This window comes from Sinohyriopsis cumingii, unplaced genomic scaffold (genome assembly GCF_028554795.1).
Source record: "Sinohyriopsis cumingii isolate HCF-2022 unplaced genomic scaffold, ASM2855479v2 utg001397l, whole genome shotgun sequence".
Classification (NCBI taxonomy): domain Eukaryota; kingdom Metazoa; phylum Mollusca; class Bivalvia; order Unionida; family Unionidae; genus Sinohyriopsis; species Sinohyriopsis cumingii.
Window position 1 is genome coordinate 3226705 of NW_028315993.1, and position 20119 is coordinate 3246823.

At 37.1% G+C, this 20119-nt stretch overlaps 1 protein-coding gene across 1 annotated transcript in view; it reads right to left on the reverse strand.

Moving 5' to 3' along the window:
- LOC149772548 (uncharacterized) overlaps nt 1–20119 on the reverse strand; it is a 160149-nt gene that overhangs the window by 60574 nt on the left and 79456 nt on the right. The window contains exons 7-9 of the mRNA XM_089947648.1: nt 5948–6526; nt 4715–4821; nt 3255–3503 (exon numbers count right to left, since the gene is read on the reverse strand). Coding sequence (XP_089803774.1) covers nt 3255–3503; nt 4715–4821; nt 5948–6526 — 935 coding nt within the window. The remainder of the gene's footprint in view (nt 1–3254; nt 3504–4714; nt 4822–5947; nt 6527–20119) is intronic.

A 20119-nucleotide genomic window follows, 5' to 3' on the forward strand; every position in this document is an offset into this window, starting at 1 on the left:
GGCAGCTGTTAGTACCATTTTGTAAGTCTTTGGTATGACTCAGATGGGGATTGAACCCACGACCTCCCGCATCCGAGGCGGGTGCTCTAACCACTAGGCCACCGGAGCAGTGGTTGTATTTTAATGTTGTAGTTGGACATGTTTTAATGCTGCAGGTTTTATTGTAATGCTGTAGTTGGTTGTATTCTAGTTGTATTTTAATGCTGCAGTTGGTTGTATTTTAATGTTGTAGGTTGTATTTTGATGCTGTAGTTGCTTGCACTTTAATGCTACAGGTTGTATTTTAATGCTGTAGTTGGTTGTATTTTAATGCTGTAGGTGGATGTATTTTAATGCTGTAGTTGGATACATTTTAATGCTGTGGTTGGTTGTATTTTAATGATGTAGGTTGTATTTTAATGCTGCAGGTTGTACTGTAATGCTGCAATTGGTTCTATTATAATGCTGTAGTTAGTTGGTTGTATTTTAATACTGTAGTTGGTTGTATTTTAATGCCACAGGTTGTATTGTAATGTTGTATTTTAATGCTGAAGTTAGCTGGTTGTATTTTAATGCTGTAGTTGATTGTATTTTAATGCTGTAGTTGGATATATTTTAATGCTGTTGTTCGTTGTATTCTAATAATGCAGGTTTTATTTAATGCTGTAGTTGGCTGTATTTTAATGTCGCAGGTTGTATTTTAATGATGTAGTTGGTTGTATTTTAATGCTGTAGTTAACATCCTTTAGAGTTCCAATATGCATCACACCACACTTAGTTGAAATCACTTCAACTATATTTGAATGCTAAAATCTATGTCTGCATCACATCACACTGATTTCATAGCTGAAATCACTTAACTATATTACATAATCATCCACTGCACTGACTTGGATGGGCTGTCCCATGTAACAAGATGATTTGATGTAAATGAATTAATAGAGTCAACTTCACTGGCCTAGGGTTGTTTCATTCCAAAAGACATATGGACTGAATCATCCTAAATATTCCAAACAGGTCAACTTTATAAATTAGTTGAAATTATCAAGGTATTTTGTTTCGTTACAGAGTCATCCATGTAGACACAAATCACAGCAATGCTGACAGGTGATTTAGTAACCAACATATCCACATGAACATGAACTGAATAGAAAATTCTATTTTCTTATTATTGACTTGGTACAAGACTTACATGACTTTGTATTAGACTCACCATGAATTGGTATTAGACTTAAATAACTTGGTATTAGACTTATCTTGACTTGGTATTAGACTCACATGACTTGGTATCAGACTCACATGACTTGGTACTAGACTTACATAACTTGGTACTAGACTTACATAACTTGGTACAAGACTTAAATGACTTGGTATTAGACTTACATGACTTGGTACTAGACTCACCTGACTTGGTACTAGACTCACCTGACTTGGTACTAGACTCTTCTTGACTTGCTATTAGACTATCATAGCCTGGTATTAGACTTACCTTGACTTGGTACAGGACTTACATGACCTGGTATTAGACTTAACAAAACTTGGTATTAGATTTAATGACTTGCTATCAGACTTACATGACTTGATACAAGACTTACATAACTTGGTAGTAGAATAATCTTGACTTGGTAAAAGACTTATGTAACTTGGTATTAGACTCACAATAACTTGGTATTAGACTTCCCTTGACTTGGTATTAGACTCACTATGTTGTTGTTGTTGTAGGTTTAACGCCATTTTCAGCACACAATAGGCTATACATGGAGGCCAGTATTAATGGTGGAGGAAGAACCCGGGAAAACCCCAGAAAGAACCAAGGACCCAATAGAAGCTACTGGCAATCTATCTCACATACCCACATCAGCCAAATCCGAGACTCGAACCCATGCAAACTGGTGAGATGGCAGTGATCCGTAACAAAAAGCGCTTCAAACCACTAGGCCACTCTGGGCCCCAGACTCCATATGACTTGGTATTAGACTTACCTTGACTTGGTATTAGACTTACATGACTTGGTATTAGACTTACCTTGACTTGGTACAAGACATACATGACTTGGTATTAGACTTACAGGACTTGGTATTGAACTTACCTTGACTTGGTACAAGACTCACTATGACTTGGTAATAGACTTACATGACTTGGTACAAGACTCACTATGACTTGTAAGAGACTTACCTTGACTTACAAGACTTGGTATTAGACTTGCCATGACTTGGTATTAGACTTACCTTGACTTGCTATAAGACTTACTTTGACTTGGTACAATAGTTACTTGACTTGGTATTAGACTTATCTTGACTTGTATTAGACTTACCTTGACTTGCTATTAGACTTATATTGACTTGGTACATGAGTTACATGACTTGGTATTAGACTTATCTTGATTTGGTATTAGACTTGCATGACTTGATATAAGACTTACATGACTTGGTATTAGATTAACAATGTCCTGGTATCGTACTCACCATGACTTGGTATTAGACTTACATGACTTGGTATTAGATTTCCATGATTTGGTATTAGATTTCCATGACTTGGCCTTTGAAATTTAAACCCCAGAATCTAAGAAGTTACTCAAGTGAAAGCCATACACATTATATTATCAAGGAATTATATTATCAAGGAATTTGATCTTGAACATAAGTGTGCAAAACTCCATTTGTTTGTCAAGTCACAATTTCCTTGACCTTGGACATTTTGTGCCAAAATCAATAGTTCTTTCCAAAACTTCAAGTGCACAAATTTTGGTCAAGATGCATGGTCCGAAATTCAAGTTATTATGCAAAAATCTTTCTTCTTCTTCCAGCCACAAAGACCATGACCTTTAACCTTTTACCTCCAAAATCAAGTTATTATGCAAAAATATTTTTTCTTCCACTTAGTGAACATGTGAACATGACCTTTAGCCTTTAAACTCCAATAATAGTAGAATTAAACCTTACCAAAATAGTAAGCCATATACAATCTTTGGTGAAGATATATGGTTGAAAAATGAAGTGTTTGCACATAAACTATTTTTATTTTTCACCTGCAGAGTCTCTGACCTCTGACCTTAAAACCAATAGGATTCTTCTTTACCCCAAGTACATGACATCAAGTAAGATCGGAACAAGTAGATCATGTAAAGCAAAGTTATACATAGATTACAGAAATGAGAAATGCAAAATATGGATGAATATATTAGGTGTATGAAAATGCATGGGCGTTTGAAGGTGAATAAATGTTTTAAGTTATGGAAAATGAATAAATGTCATAAGTTTTCCTGTTAGCTTTACCTTCACACCAGAATCTTTCAGCGTCATGATTGCTTGTTCCAAGGGAATCCAGCGGGCTGGTTTTTCCTCCCCCCAATGCGACTGTTCTGATGCTAATTCAAAAATTCTTCTTTTCAGTGTTTCCAGCATAGGATCATTATGGGTGTTATCAATGGCAATATCATCCATCAGGTGGCGTATGGTTGGCTTGTCTTTCAAAATGTAGCGGAGGTCCTTAAAGTACTTTTCAATTACATCTTTTCGAGATTTCTGTAAATAAAATTAATTAAACTGTGGTCATTATACATGCAGTTTTGTGAGTGTCATTTACATTCTAAATCAAGCATACTTATAACCAATGCTGCTTATTTATTAGCAACATGACATTATGTTTATCAACCTATCTATTGTATACTTCTCTGTCAGACTGTTTACATTTAATTGTCTGTCCCTCCACATATGCCTGCACTTCTCTCTATTTCAATCTATCCTAAATATAGTTATTACCTCCATATTAAAACCACCTGTCTCCAGAGACAATACATATCAATTATTGTATTATTTCATTATTCACCCTTTTTCATGCTTATTTATTTAAATATAGGAATTCAGTAATTCAATACTAAATAATGCATTTCCACAAGTAATGCATACTGCTGAGTTTCATTTTCATTTTAATTTCACTATTTTTCCCCTAAAATGTCCTCAGCAATGGTCATGGCCAAATGATGTCTTGTCAAGAGCAAATGCCTCTATGAAACCCCTTTAAAACTGTTTTCATACAGAAGTCTATCAGATTCATTCCTTGGAAACATGCAAGTCCAATAGTATTTTGTAGAAAGCTTGGGACCGCGAACCTCAAAAATGTTTAACCTCTCTATAAAACTTAAATTGTCCATGTTTGTTAATGCTGTCTAATGAGCAACACGTAGCATGATCTCAAACACACTTGGCAGGATGCAAAGCCTACTTCAAAACTCTGGTAAGAAAATATAATAATACTAATCTGGGTTGATGTCAATTAAAAAATTCCACACCTACTAATCAGGTGTTCTGGTGTTACTTAGTCTTAGTATGTTACCATGACAGTCCGTACCTCAAATAAATGAAACTAGTATTCAAGTCTCTTCTAGAGACAACATTCATGAATGAGGAAGACAAACATATGGAACTAAATATTTATCCACAGTGGTCATAATGAATCCGGGATGTTAAAGCCTGATGATGCGTCCAATTTTCATTTCAGAAACCGTTTTAAGATCGGACATGGTGGGTCTTGACTTGATGCTGTCTCTATGGACATTAACAAAATATAAATCTTTTCAATTCAATTTTTATTACTTTCAATAAATCCTTTCATAATCTCCTCATCATATCCTCAAATATAAGACAAAAGATAATAATATACAACAGACAAAGTTGTGTATAAATAAGTAAATCATTAATGCAAATTTTAAGAATTAAGTTATAACTTAATATACCTCTGAAAGCTTATTCACATGTGTGCCAACCAGAATCACATGAGGAATATTGGCATGAAGTGATGATGCACAGGTGTGTATTGAGTTCATCCAAATCTCAACCAGGTCTGAAGAAAACAGGAAATACTTACTATGTAACTGTATCAAGTAAATAAATAAATAAATAAATAATTTTCATTTCTAGATGAATTTCCTTATGATCATCCGTTAACACACATAGTTTCAGTTCTGCAAGCAAATAATTATGGAAAATGCACATATTTTATATTTTACAACTTGTTTGTGGTGTGCTAAATATCTGATAGTTTAGACTGTACAACGTAAATATATTCTGATCAAAGATATAATCAATTTTTGAACTATTTTGATATGTTTTCCACATTTAATGTAAATAACCAGCATCCTATATCCCAATACACATTAACAATTCATGTAAAAAAGCCAATATCCTTTATTCCAGTATACATGATACATTCAGTGCAAACAACAATATTCCTTATTCCAATATGCATTATGCATTAGTGTCAATAACCAATACCATTTGTTCCAATATACATTATACATGTAGTGTCAATAACCAATATCATTTGTTCCAATATACATTATACATGTAGTGTCAATAACCAATACCATTTGTTCCAATATGCATTATACATGTAGTGTCAATAACCAATACCATTTGTTCCAATATACATTATACATGTAGTGTCAATAACCAATATCATTTGTTCCAATATGCATTATACATGTAGTGTCAATAACCAATATCATTTGTTCCAATATGCATTATATATGTAGCGTCAATAACCAATACCATTTGTTCCAATATACATTATACATGTAGTGTCAATAACCAATACCATTTGTTCCAATATACATTTTACATGTAGTGTCAATAACCAATACCATTTGTTCCAATATGCATTATACATGTAGTGTCAATAACCAATACCATTTGTTCCAATATGCATTATACATGTAGTGTCAATAACCAATACCATTTGTTCCAATATGCATTATACATTAGTGCAAATGGCAATACCCTTTACTTTATTATGCCTTTTTAAAACTTGTGTCAATATGTAATTTTAAAGTTTTTTTCAAAACAGCACCCTAGAACTACAGTAGTCTTAGTTCATTACCTACAAGCTTCAAGAGAAACCTTTCTCTCCAGCTCTTTGTGCACTCCCATTCTCTTGGTTTGTTATTCATGGCTAAAAGCGTTCTACTTACCATGAACTTTACATGGTTTTATCCCCTCCATATCAAGGAAACATTTGTCATCTTCTATGAGATCTGTGATTTGCTGATTAAGATCTATGACCAGGAGATACAGTGCACGACTTGTCAGAAATGTTTGATGAGTAGTATAGAAGGCATACTGCCCTGCAAAATCCCATATTGACAATACTGCATATTTCACTGTATCCTTCTCTAGTTTGTCGGCATGTTCATTTATCAAATGGATGATTTCCATCACTGCATCCATCTTCTTCTCTTTCTCACTGGACTTTACTTTACTCAGTGGAACAGTAGCAGTGCTTGTTGTTTGGTCTGAATGTTCCACACCATGTCCACTATCCACCTTGGTAACAGACAATTCTGCTGGCTGGGAGTATTCTAATTTAACTTCTTGGTCTGGTATTGGACTAGCTGATGTATCCTTGCTATGAGTTATGTCATCTTCAGAAGCTGGTTCCCTCTGGTAGATATAGTCTATATGACCTTCCTGTTCCTGGCTGACATCGGACTTCTGATCTGGTCCAGACAACAGTTTCATCAGCCGTTGAAGTCTGGACAATTGATCAGAATCTTAAAAAAGAGAAAATGTAACATGTCTTTCTTTGTGTATATATATATATATATATATATATATATATATATATATATATATATATATATATATACAGTGTCCAAACATTGACCTTAGCATATCACCTTGCCTCAAAGGATGTACTAATTTGCCCCATTCTAATTTCCTTCATCAATGTCACATATATAATGCTCACCTGGTTTCTGCAGTCAGACATCAGGATTTACGTAACCTAATAATGGTTTCTCACTGCATTAGGCAGTCAATGTGAGTTGGTTGCTTGTTTTCTGGCTTTAACAACATTTCTCTGCAAGACAGGTTATATATATGGTGGCCATTATTGATGGTGGAGGAAGAAACAACAGGAAATTACTGGCATCTTTCTCACTTAAACCCACGCAGACAGAGCTGAGATGGCAATGATCAGTAAGTCAAGCGATACTGACTACTCTACCAGTGCAATTAAACTGAACTTTTGCTTTACAGCAGCAGGGAAGTTTAACAGACCATTTTTTCCAAGCAAAATAAACGCTCCTACGAGAACTTTCTCCGTAGAAACCTCAGAAATAAAAAATAAAGCCTTCCACGAGATCTAATTTTCACGTATTCCAGACTCGGTGCATCTGGTGTGTGTGCCAAGTGTGTCATAAAATATAATATCCGAGACAGAAAATAAACTAGGCGGAATAAATTTTTGTTTTTGTTGTCACGCGGGGCTGCTTTTTTCATTTTACGTCACATTAAAATAATATACTTGAAAATAATATGAGTCCGAGTACCAGTACAGTTGGAGAACCGCATTCTGCTAGATTAGCGCGAGAACAATTAGCAGCACTAAAGAAACTTATTCCCACGAAGGAATTATTCAAGAAAAATGTACGTGAATACGAAGACGCGGAGCAGGGGTTTACCGAATTATCTTCGAAATTGTTAAAGCCAGTTACCGAAGCAACCAAAAGAGTCTTTTTTGGCGACGAGGAAGATCCAGATATCAGAAAACGTGGAATTCTTCCCGTGTTGAGAGGTATTGAGGAACATTCACGAGTATTACCGGAGCGACTAGCAATACTAGCACAACAACATGATCAAGCACAACCAACAAAAGCAATTGGTTTTAAAATAAAAAAAAAAAACTGAAGCGAAATCTTTTAATCTCGAGAATATAAGAGGAAATTTTAACGATGAGGGATGGCAAATGATATCACAGCCACTCTCGACACTTTATAATATAGATAAACTTGGCGAACTCGTGGAAAATAGTTTTCATAATCGAGAAAGATATCTAACGGAAGAAGGGAAAAAAAGATTCGGAAAACGTGAAGTTTGGTATAAAATGCTATATAAAGTTTACACGGGAAAATCACAGGTGAGACAAACGGATTCATATTACAGAAGATATTTCAGGGCTGCACAGGACACGTATAATAAAAATATAGAACAGGCGGAATTACCAAAAATACCTAAATCCCCACGGAGAAAAGCAAAACCAAAAGAAAAAATTCAGCCACAGGAGTTTGAAGAAGAATTTCAACCACAGGAGTTTGAAGAAGAATTTCAACCACAGGAGTTTGAAGAAGGAATTCAACCACAGGAGTTTGAAGAAGAATTTCAACCACAGGAATTAGGAGCTAGACCAAAGGAAAGAAGTCAACCTCGGAAAGAATCAAAAAAATCAAAAAAAAATAAGGGCGACCTAAGACCGATATCAGAAATAATAAGAATTCGGCCGCAGGAATTAGGAACAATACCGGAGGAAAAAGCTCAACCTCAGACAAGAATGGAAAGATTAACAAGAATAATGGATAAAAAAGATTTAGGATCATTACCGGAAAAAATTCAACCACAGACAGAAGAAATTCAAGCGCGGAAAAGAAGACCAAGGGAAAGAGCATTACCTAAAGCACCTGCGGACGAGGAAGTTCGAGAATTAACTGAGGAAGAAATTGCAGCTCTTTTAAGAAGATTATCTGATCCTAGTAATATTTCTGCTGATAATTATTTGAAAAAAGAACATTGATGAGCTCAAAGATAATTTTACAAGATTGGAAGTTGCTTCGAATTATACTCCATGGAATAGAAGAACATTCTTGCGAGAAAATTTCATTGATTCATTCGGACCAGGAACATGGCCGGCGGTAATTTATTTTGGTAGTTTAAGGAGGCCGATGGATTTATACGATCTTGGATATTTAAATTTTTTAAGGGAGGTCGATGAATACAAAAAACTAATTGGAAAATCACCAGAACCAAAAACAGGAAGCGGATATACCATTTGCCCCGACAGCGTTGTCAACGACGTATCTCGTCTCGAAATACTAATCGGAGGAAAGCGAGTCGGAAGCAATTCCTCCGAAATAATCAATGAAGCCTCTGATATTTGCCAGCGATTATTTCGCGGCGGTGTTATTAATTCTTACATTTATAAAGAACTTGTCGACGAACTTATCGATTAAAACAATACACTTGAAATAACATGATCGTTCATAAACATCAACGTAGACCTAGGCAGGTTCGCGTGGCTAATTCTCGATTGCCCGTATATAAATATATTCACGGCAACGGATTAGGCGACATCGTCAAAAGTTTCGTTACAAGGGTAGTCCCTAAAATTGGACCCACAGCTAAGCAAATTGCATCAAAAGCAATAGGAAAAATTGGCGAGACTGTTATCTCCGGCGTTGGTAATTTGGCCAGTAAAGGCTTCGATGTTGTCAGAAGCAAAATATCAAACTTAATGCGTAAAAAAAATCAACCTGTCAAATTACCTAGCACCAGCGAAATGCCCACCGATGTCAGTAAAGCTATAAATGACGCAGCAAATAAAAAAATAAATGACCTAGCACAGGAAGTTGCAAATACAAGTTTTATATCGGGTAGCGGTCTTCGTTTTAGACGATAATTTTAATAATAAATGTTCGCACAAGTGTCAAATGAGGTATTCGACATGGACGAACCTGTAGGCAAGGACACATCCGTGCGCGATTTCCAGTATTACTCGTACGACGCAGTTGAACCAAACACACCTAATCGCTTGGAAATTCAAGTTCACGATACGACAAGATATTTTCTTCCATCTGAGGCATATATCGAAGTTGTCGGGGAAGTTGTTAAAGCGGATAGTACCGCCTATGCAGCAGATTTTAGAGTCGGATTTGTTAACAACGGCATTATGGCATTATTCAAGAGTGCCACTTATATGATCGATGGAAGAGAGATTGAGTCAATTACCAATGATGTTGATTTGGCAACGACGATAATAGGCCTAGCCAGATGCTCGGATGATTTTACCAGATCAGCTGGCCCTAGTATGATGTTTGCCAAAGATAATTCTAATCGTCCCGAAAGCAGACCATTCGATATCAGACAGCCAAATGATCGCGCCGCTCCTAATGTTGGTCCCGCTGGTATCGAAGATATGATCATTAAACCTTATCCTGATTATAATCTCGGATTTGCCACGCGAAAACACACGCTAGCAGGAGGTCACAGAAGATTCTCTTGTGCTATTCCGCTATCCCATATATTTGGATTTTGCAGACATTTCAGGAAAATTATCTACGGAGCAAAACATACCGTAATGTTTGTCAGGTAGGGAAATAGCGACAATGCTATCTGGCGAGAAGGTGCTATCGATTACGCTACTGGCGTGATAGGTCCTAATGATGCCGCGAATAATAACGGTATAGTAAGATTACTTAAATTTACCTTGTGGATGCCATCGATAACTCCATCAATAATCGAAGAAGAAAAATTATTATCGTTCATGAACCAGGGTGGTAAATCTGTCATGTCATGGCTGACAACAACAACAGATTCTACAAATACCGATATCAATGGTGATTTTACCTGGCGAATTGCATCGCAGCAAGGTACCTCTGCACCTAGGCATATCTTCATCGCTTTTTTGCGTACCGGAAGATATCGTCAATTATACAGCCATATGATATTTGATAGTATCCAAGCAACAAATGTGTCGCTAAGAGTAAATGGTCAACAAGAACCATCCGAGGAAATATCAATTGATTTTGCCAACTATTCGACGGCTCGCGCATATCATCGATTATTGTGTTTCATGGGTCGCGATCAAAATATCGATACCGGATTGCAAATATCACAGCTGGATTTTAATACCCTTTATCCTATCTACTACTTTTCCCTGGAGCATCTTGATCTGGTAAAACAATCCGTCGTTGATATCCATTTCAAAGCCAGAATTACCACTGGAGGTGCTTTACATAAAGCAGTCGCGGTGATTCTCAGCGACAGAACAATGATCCTGGAAGGCATCAGTGGCAGAATGAGAGTCATCGACGCACCTGTCGAGAAAATGTAATAATCGAGGATTGTAAAATTGAAAGTGAAAATCGAAGATTTTTAAGATTTTTAAGATTTCTAAATTTTGATTAAAACGATATTAATATGCCATACGAACACGTCAGCGTAACTCTGACCCCGGGTCAGATGAAAAAGCTTCAAACAGCAACAGCAAAGCGATGCGGTGTGAAATTAACCCTGAAAAATGATCAAATTCAGGGCGGACCTAACAAACTATCACTAACTAAGAATCAACATGGACGTTTTACCAAAGCCAAATCAGCAAATTCCGGAGTTCATGTGAATCTTAGTATAGGTGCCATCAAAGATATGGTCAAAACAGGCGGATTTTTCCCTCTACTAGCCGCTATTCCCGGATTATTAGCCGCAATTGCCCCGTCGATAGCAACCGGTCTAGCATCAAGCGCAGCTGGATACGCAGGCAAAAAACTACTAGAAAAAATAGGAGGGCGATACGGTAAAAAAAAGGGAAGCGGCCTTTATCTAAGACGCCCTCCTCCATACGGATCCGGCCTAAGATTAGCACGCCCTATTCAAATTTAGATTTATTCAGCGAAGCAAAGAATAAAAAAATAAAATTTTTCAGAGGCGTATTTATGCGGGATCAACTACCAGAAAAACCAAATTCCACAGAGACGGGAATAATAAATCTCGATTCAAATACCGGTCCTGGCACACATTGGGTCGCCTACGCGATTAATCCTCGCGAAGTTGTTTACTTTGACTCGTACGGACTAGCTCCACCAAAAGAATTTATCGATTACGTGTCAAAGTTAAATATTCCAATTTGGTATTCGACACTTCCGACGCAGACACTAATGGATCCACCGATATGTGGTCCTGAATCAATTAACGTTCTCGACGCAATTTCAAAATCATCCAGTCCGTATCATAGAATCGTATTTGAATATGCCGTAGATAAGTATCATGGTTGATATTTACGGAAGATTCCTCTACAGGAAGAAGGAAGTAGCTGACGTTGATCTATCAAAGTTCGCCACGAGGGATGATATTAATAATCTTCTGTCGCTGTCAGAGATAGATCCTGGCGAAGTTGCCATTTTTCAGAACAAAGAAGGAAGATTACAAACAAGTAATGTGAAAATAACCGATATAATCAAGCGGGACGAATATAACGATCGCATTAATCAATTTATTCGCCTGTCAGAATCGGTATCAAAATCCATCGCTGATATCGCCGATTTTGTGGCGAAGTTACCCTTAAAGGCCGATATCGCGGATGTGGAACAAAGAGATAGCGAGTTATCAGCAACGTTGCTTCTGAAGGCCGATAAAGCATTACACGACGATCTTCAGGACAGAGTGACAAAAAGACTTAACAGGCTAAACAACGATCTTAAAAAACTCGACGATACCTTAGGTAAATTTAGTAAAAAATTTGAGGATGATATAAAAACATCCGATGATAATTCATCCGCCGCGCAAGAACTAGCAAAGAAAAAAAACGATCAAGCATTGCACGATGATCTCAGCGAAAAGGTAGGAAAAATCAGCAAGGATATTACTAATATTTTCGCTGATATTACCGAAATAAATACCGTAATGAGTCAGAAAAGCGATAAAACATCACACGACGATCTTGGCGAGAAAGTGAAAAAAATCAACGAGGATATTACTAAAATCAACGAGGAAATTTCCACAACGCGTGATTTGGCGCGTCAAAAGGTCGATGTATCGTTGTACGACGGAGAAATTCGAGATTTAAACGCGAAATTTCTCGATGCAGCTACAAAAATTAATGATATTAGCACAAAAATATCGTCAGTGAATCTTGAAAAACTAGCGCGTATTATTATACCATCGGAAGTAGAAAAAGTAAAAAATCTTCGTTGTTATGTACCATTTGTGTTATTGACACGAAATAGCACATGGACACCCGAGAAAAATTTTAATGGTTTTGCTGCGCCAATTGCTGACGTATATCGAATATATTTTATCTCCAGGATAAAATTCAAGGTAACAGCCGACTATCATGAAATCCATGAGTTTTATCCTGGATTTTTAATTATTTCGATGAATGAAAATGAGATGGTGACATTCAGGCTGGAACCACCAGATAGAACCACTACAGAACCAACTGAATATTATATGATTTTCGAATATTTATCCGGATTGCATCCAATTCCGTGACAAACCCGATCGATTATTATGCAATTTTCGAATATTTATCCGGAACACACGCAATTGGTTAGATAACCTAATTAATAAATGACCGCGTCGGATTACTGATACAATCAGGCGCGTTCATGGCAGGATTCATTAAAAAAACTCCTCGACGAATATCAGATAAAAATAAAAAAATATCAGCGTAGATTAGTTGCCATCGATGTTGCTGTGTACGCGGTAAGCGCAATCATCGCCGGCGCAGGTATAATCTTATCCGCTGTAACAACAATCGCGCCGATCGTAGCAACGATAATAATATCATCAACAACAACAATCGCGGGTGTTCTCAATATTATCGCAAAAAAATATCCTCATGCACGAGTGAAAAATTATTCCTGTACACGAGCAAACTATCCCAGGTCAACAAGGCGTATTCGAAATTATCATCGTTGCTTTCTGAAAGTCTCAACGACGGAGTTATATCCGATCTCGAATTTTCCGTGATGGTAAATATCTATTCTGAAATTGAACAAATGAATATCAATAATGTCGGAACTAGCTCAAATCGTGACAAACACAACACCGCCGATAACAACGCTGATATCGGTAAGCTCAACCAGGCCAGAATTTAGTATCGATTTTCCAATACCAATTAGCGTTAAAGAAATTGCGCTGTCACAGTTACGCGTCTATAACAGCTGGCCCAATGTTAGATCGAAATCATTTGGTAGATTATCATCGAATAATTCGCTTGTTTTTGCCAATAAAAACCGTCCCGATGGAACTCCCGATTGGATCGTCGTTGGCATACCAACAGGCAGTTACGAAATTGAGCAAATCGATAAGGAATTTACCAGTAGAATATCAAATATAACCGGCGATGATAAGCCAGGAATAAAAATATCCGCGCACGAACCAACGCTGTCATCGATCATCGAAGTAAAATCGCCATATATCGTCGATATTTACCAGTCATCGATCAGGACAGTGCTAGGTTGGCCCGAAATCGCACCTCTGGCAAAACCAGAAAAATCTGATTTTATTATTCCAGGTTGGCACGAAGAAGCTCCTCCAGAGCAACCGGAACCAAAAAAATCTGATTTTATCACCGATGAAGGATGGTACGGAGATATCAGACACAAGCCTCTAATCCACGATGCCATCAATCTCATGAATAGCCACAAATTTGACTTGGTAATGTTCGCTTTTACTTTCAGGGACAAAAGAATTCTCTCGTGGTTGCCTCTTCCCAAAATCCCCCCCGGTGCCGAAATCTTCGACGCTACCAACATTAACAGGATAATAGCCCCCATAGACGGTATCTTGATAAGAAGAACCATCGACGAATTTAATCAAGAACATAAATTACAATTAAATTTACTGCGGGAATCCTTTCATGAATGTATCTTAAATAAATCAGGTTCATGCAGCTAAATTATCGAACGCGTGAAGATTTTAAATCAACTTGCGAGTGATATTGAATATTATCACGGTATGTTCATTCGGGCGATAATTGATGATATATCAATTGCCGATTATGTTCTTCCTATTAGCAGCTTCAAGTTGATCAAAAATTCAGGAGAAAAACAAAAATTCATGACAGTATTCGGATTAACCGAGGAAACGCTACCAGATTTCAAATTTCCTGATTATGACATTGATAAAATGAGAAAATCCGTCACTGATACCATCGATGAGTTATTTCCGAAATTACATGCCGCATGGACTAAAAAAATACAATCAGAATCGATTCTCAAACATGATAATGATCCAACCGGGCAGGGACGGCATATCTCGCCGGGTATCGTTAATATAACTGAGGTTATCGCGATTAATCTTCACGCGGACGTTGTTGAAGGTAGCTACAACGCAGATGCGTCTACGTCAGAACAGGTACAGCAGGGATTTATCTTGTATTCGTTTTCACCTAGCGCCTCTAAGGGATATTTGATAATAAAAGAGCCAGTAAATCCGTTTTATCTGCGATGTCACAATCGATTATTGTCGAAGATAAATTTCAAACTTACGGATCAGAATGGAAATTTACTTGATATACGCGGGGAAACACTTAGTATCAACTTGCTGGTGAGATCGTAAAAATCTGCCCGCCAGAAAAAAAATGGCAAAAAAATAAACAAAAACCAGGAAAAATAATATTTTTTTACAAAATACGCGATTTTGACTACCAACTACCCCGTCAAAAATAAGAAAAAAATAATATTTATTTCACAAAATACAAGAAAAATATATAAATTACTTGATTTTGATGGGGTAGTTGGTAGTCAAAATCAAAAAAATTCTAACTTTGTCAAATTATTTTCATTTTTTATAAATAAATTTTATTTATTAAGAATATTATTTTTACTGAAATTTTATTTTTTTTTACTAAAATCAAGAAAAAAACACAAATTACTTGATTTTGACGGGGTAGTTGGTAGTCAAAATCAAAGAAAAACACAAATTACTCGATTTCTGACGGGGTAGTTGGTAGTCAAAATCAAGAAAATTGAACAATTTCGTTGTTATTTAGTAAAAAAAATAAATTTTCAGCAAAAATAATATTCTTAATAAATAAAATTTATTCACGAAAAATAAAAATAATTTGACAAAGTTAGAATTTTCTTGATTTTGATGGGGTAGTTGGTAGTCAAAATGAAGAAAATTGTACATTTTTCTTGTATTTTGTAAAATAAAATATAAATTTTTCTTATTTCTGACGGGGTAGTTGGTAGTCAAAATCAAGAAAATTGAGCAATTTCGTTATATTTAAGAATCTTCGATTCAATTTTTACTTTCATCTACTAGCTTTTTTAGCTGCCTGACGCGCGAGCTAGCAATTTTTCTTGATTCATATTCGTCTGATAAACTCGACCTTACTTTTTCTACCAACATCGATAATTTAACAAAATCCTCGATTTGATCATCACTGACAATCGCGAGCGATTGATACATCGCAATCTGGATTTTCTTTATAAACTTGTATTCGGATGGTAGCGTGTACCTGTATTCGAGTTTTCCTTGGACGATCGTCTCAAATTCGGACCGGATTTTATCTGCGTCCAAATCCGAAGATAAATTTATATTTTTATTTTTCAAATCCTCGATGGCTTCGATGATGTTGTTTATGTTTTCCTCGTTCATTATACAAATTTGTAATATTTAATTAAATTTCAGATTTCCGAATCTGATATTATTGGAATATAATAAAACTCGATCCACTCGCCAAATTTATATGAGAACATTGCGTTGATTATTTTTTTTGTCGCACGTTGCACCGAGGCTGGATGAATACCAAAATATCTTGCAGCGGCACTCATCGATGTAAATACAATTTCCTCGCCTGTTTCTCGATTTATCGATTTGACCGCCTTAGCTAGTCGCTGTCCGCCGGTATTACCAGATTTACAATTTTCACTCTGGGTTACCGCCCGGAGATTGGATATTTTGTTACTGAGTTTATTTCCATCGATGTGGTCAATAACAAGACCGATTTTGATTGGTCCATAGAAACACTCGTATACGAACTTATGGTTGTAATAACATTTTATTCTTTCTTCTCCTTTTTTTCTGATAGTAAAAATAAGATAACCCGAATTATTGACATTACCAGTTTGTTTTTTTGTTCTAATATTCCTAACGATACCATCGGACGACGCCTCGTATCCGATAATTGTGCGATGAGATTTAAACTCGTATGTCACTTTCTCCGGAATTGTTGATTCTGGAATCGTTGATTTTGGATTCATATAGAATATTCCTTTTGTCTAAATCGTTATTAGTTTGAAATCGATTAATATAATCTTCTTCACATGTTATAACCGAGGAAGATTTTTTTTCGTAATATCGCCGTAATTCCCGATAATTCTTTCCTCCACACGCCAGACACAATCGAGTTTTCCCTCGCGTGCCAACTTGGCAAACTAGGCATCGTTGTGGTCCTTTACTACCACGCCGAATCGCATGTATATGAGCGCCGCAATAATCGCCTCTGCAAGATTTGTCACAGAAATTTGTTGAACCGATTAATAGCCATTTGCATTGATTCATATTATTTAAACATTTGTCTAAAATATAATCAATGGATGCATTTGATCTTGATGAGGCAGAATATATTATCCCTGAAGTTGACCGAGCTAAGAAAGAGTTCTTCGACGATGGAGCGGTTCACACTTGGTCGACCTGGAAAACAAATTCCATCGATGCTACGATGAACCTGGAGCGAGCTAAGAAAATAATCGAGCACATAAAAACCGAACACCCCGAAGAGCGATTTATTTTTGGAATAAAATTTATCGCACAAATGCCCGATTATACTTGGATTATTTGCGATAAACGAGATCCTGTGCGTGGCGGCAAGAAAAACGTTATTCTCGAAAAAAATTCCAAACCAGGATTGTTATTGGGAATCGATGGTCCTTATTATGCTAGGTCGTATCCATCTAGCGCTGTTGTTTATGGAATTTATCGGCTAAATAACAATCCGGATGTAAAAAACCTACCTGCGATGAAAGAATCACCGATGATAAATTGCGTGGCTGAACGTGTTATCGAACACACGAAAAACGCTCGACGTGGATCTGGTTTGACTCAATTGAGGTTGGATAAAATTAACGCGTGGGCTAGAACCGTCGCTGATGGTGCATCGGTAGATGACGTGGCTGCGTTGAGTAAAAAATTAAAATTTCCAATTACGGTGAAAACATTATCGGGAGAAATATTATACTCGTCGCCGTATAGATCCCGAGGAGCGCCAATCGAGATTATCGATCACAATTCTCACGCGTGGTCGCATTCGGTGATGATATTTCCGCGGGATCGTGTGGTTAAATTTTATCCTGTGGACATCGCGAATTTCGCGGAGAATAATAATTCCGATGACATGTTCAGATTTATTAAAAAATTAAGCGCATCTGATCCAATATCGATATGGTTATTCTCGAGCGCGGAAAGATACGATCAATTTATTCTGCCATGTGGCGATATTTACAGGAACGAAATATTACACGAGTCGATGAGAAAACTCGCGGTGAAATATTCGTCAAATCCCGATCAATTACTAACGAATTGCTTTACAATTTCGTCTGTGGCCGCTCATGCCGCTAGAGAGAAAAACTCATGGAGGCCAATAAGAAATGAATATCTTGCTGATATTCAACGTAGCTGTATCGAATACGGCCATGGCGGATTATGGAATACCAGGTACGATTTCGAAGATATGATTTCCATTGACATGAGCGCATGTTATCCTGGAAGTTTCCTCGGATATGGCGATTGTGCAGATTATTTTGCTAAATTCGGTCATCCTACCAGCGAGATGACAAGAGTAGCAATTAACGGACCGTTACCTAATTTTGTCATGACCGGATTCGCTTGTGTTACGTTGTTCGAATTTGCTGAAAATTTACATAAAATTTGCTACATTTGGTTTGGCAGGCATTTCTCTCAGCGTCGTTGGGTTCCTACGGTGTTATTGAGGTATATGCTAGATTCATCGATGTTAGTGTCGTTGACGATAAGTGAGGCGATTATATCGTACAGGAAACAGACCGATGTGTGGCTGCCGACGGATTGTGATAACGCGAAAGATATAGGAAGAAAGATAATCGGTAAATTTACTCAGGGTGGATCCGTTGATCACAAGCATCGACACGCTAGATTGTTTATCAATGACACCGAGATGGATTTTATAATCGCCGATACGGTATCACGAGGAATATTTTGTAACAGAGAGAATATTATCATTGATGGAGCAAAGTTAGGTACCGTAATTAGCTATCTTGATGGAGAATCAGCGCAATATACACATTTGGATAAGTTGGAAAATTTAATTACCAATGGTAGCTTGTGGGGAACTTGGAGAATAAAAAACGAAGATATTTTAGATTATTGTGAGGACGCTGACGTTGAAGATTGCGATGAATTTCACCAAGGTAGATTTGAGGAATCTTCGATTCTAGATTTTTCCAAAGCCGCATCTGCGTTCGATCCAATTTCACGCAGCAAATTCGTTTACCTAAATGGACCTGGCGGTAGCGGTAAAACAACGCGAGTAATAAATTTATTTGTGAACTCCGATATGATCGTGTTGACTCCGACACATAGATTAGCACGAGAAATAAAGCAGCATGGCGTTAATTCTTGCACGTACCATAGCTATTTCAAATACAGCGGTGGATCATGGGACTCGGTGCGCATGGGCGATAAATATATCAATAAGGTTATAATTTTTGATGAGATTTGCACGGTGAATTTAGATATATTAAAATCGATATTAGCTTGGCTGGGGGAAAAAAATACCGCCGTGATAATGTGCGGTGATCATGGCCAACCTAATCCTATCGATGGTGAATCGCCTCACGAATGGTTCAGAAACTTCGTTGATTATTACAAGGAAATTGACGCTGATCATAGATCGACGGATATTTTGTTGACCGAGTTTAAAAAAATAATTCAATTACAACCGAATAAGATTCAGTGCGACGTCATGAGAAAAATAATCGATGAGACTCCGATGAGCGATTTCCTAAATTTGTGGCGTCCTGATCATTTGATCGTCGCTAGTAGGAAAATTATTCGTGATATTATCCAGGAAATGTTATTCAAGCTGCATTGTGAGAAATTTCCAACGTTACAGGTACCGTTGTGCTATAGGCCAGCTAATACTCGGCGACAAAATATTAATGTTACTTTGCCTTGCGGAGAGGAGAAAAACTTGGTCCTGAATGATATCATCTTCGTTGATATTAATCTTGTCAATGACGCGTTGAGTGCGGAAAAATCACCGTGGAAATTAGGTTACGCAACAACGATACACTCATCGCAGGGATTAACCGTCGATGGTCAGGTTTGGATCGTCGATGATAGAATCTCCTGGTCAAATTTGGTATATTTGGCCGTGTCGAGAGTAAGAAAGCTATCCCAGTTGGGACGAATTCGAGTAAATTATCTTAATGACGCTGGTGGTAGTTGAGTATCTTCGGGTACTATCTGTAATTCCTCTCTGGTAAATCCACGTTGTGGCGCTAACGAATCTAGAATATAAATTGCCGGCCTTCCTGACGATCTTGTTACGGCGGATATTTTGTGTGTTGTGACGCTCCAAGTTGGATCGGTTGCTCTTTTTCTTCCTC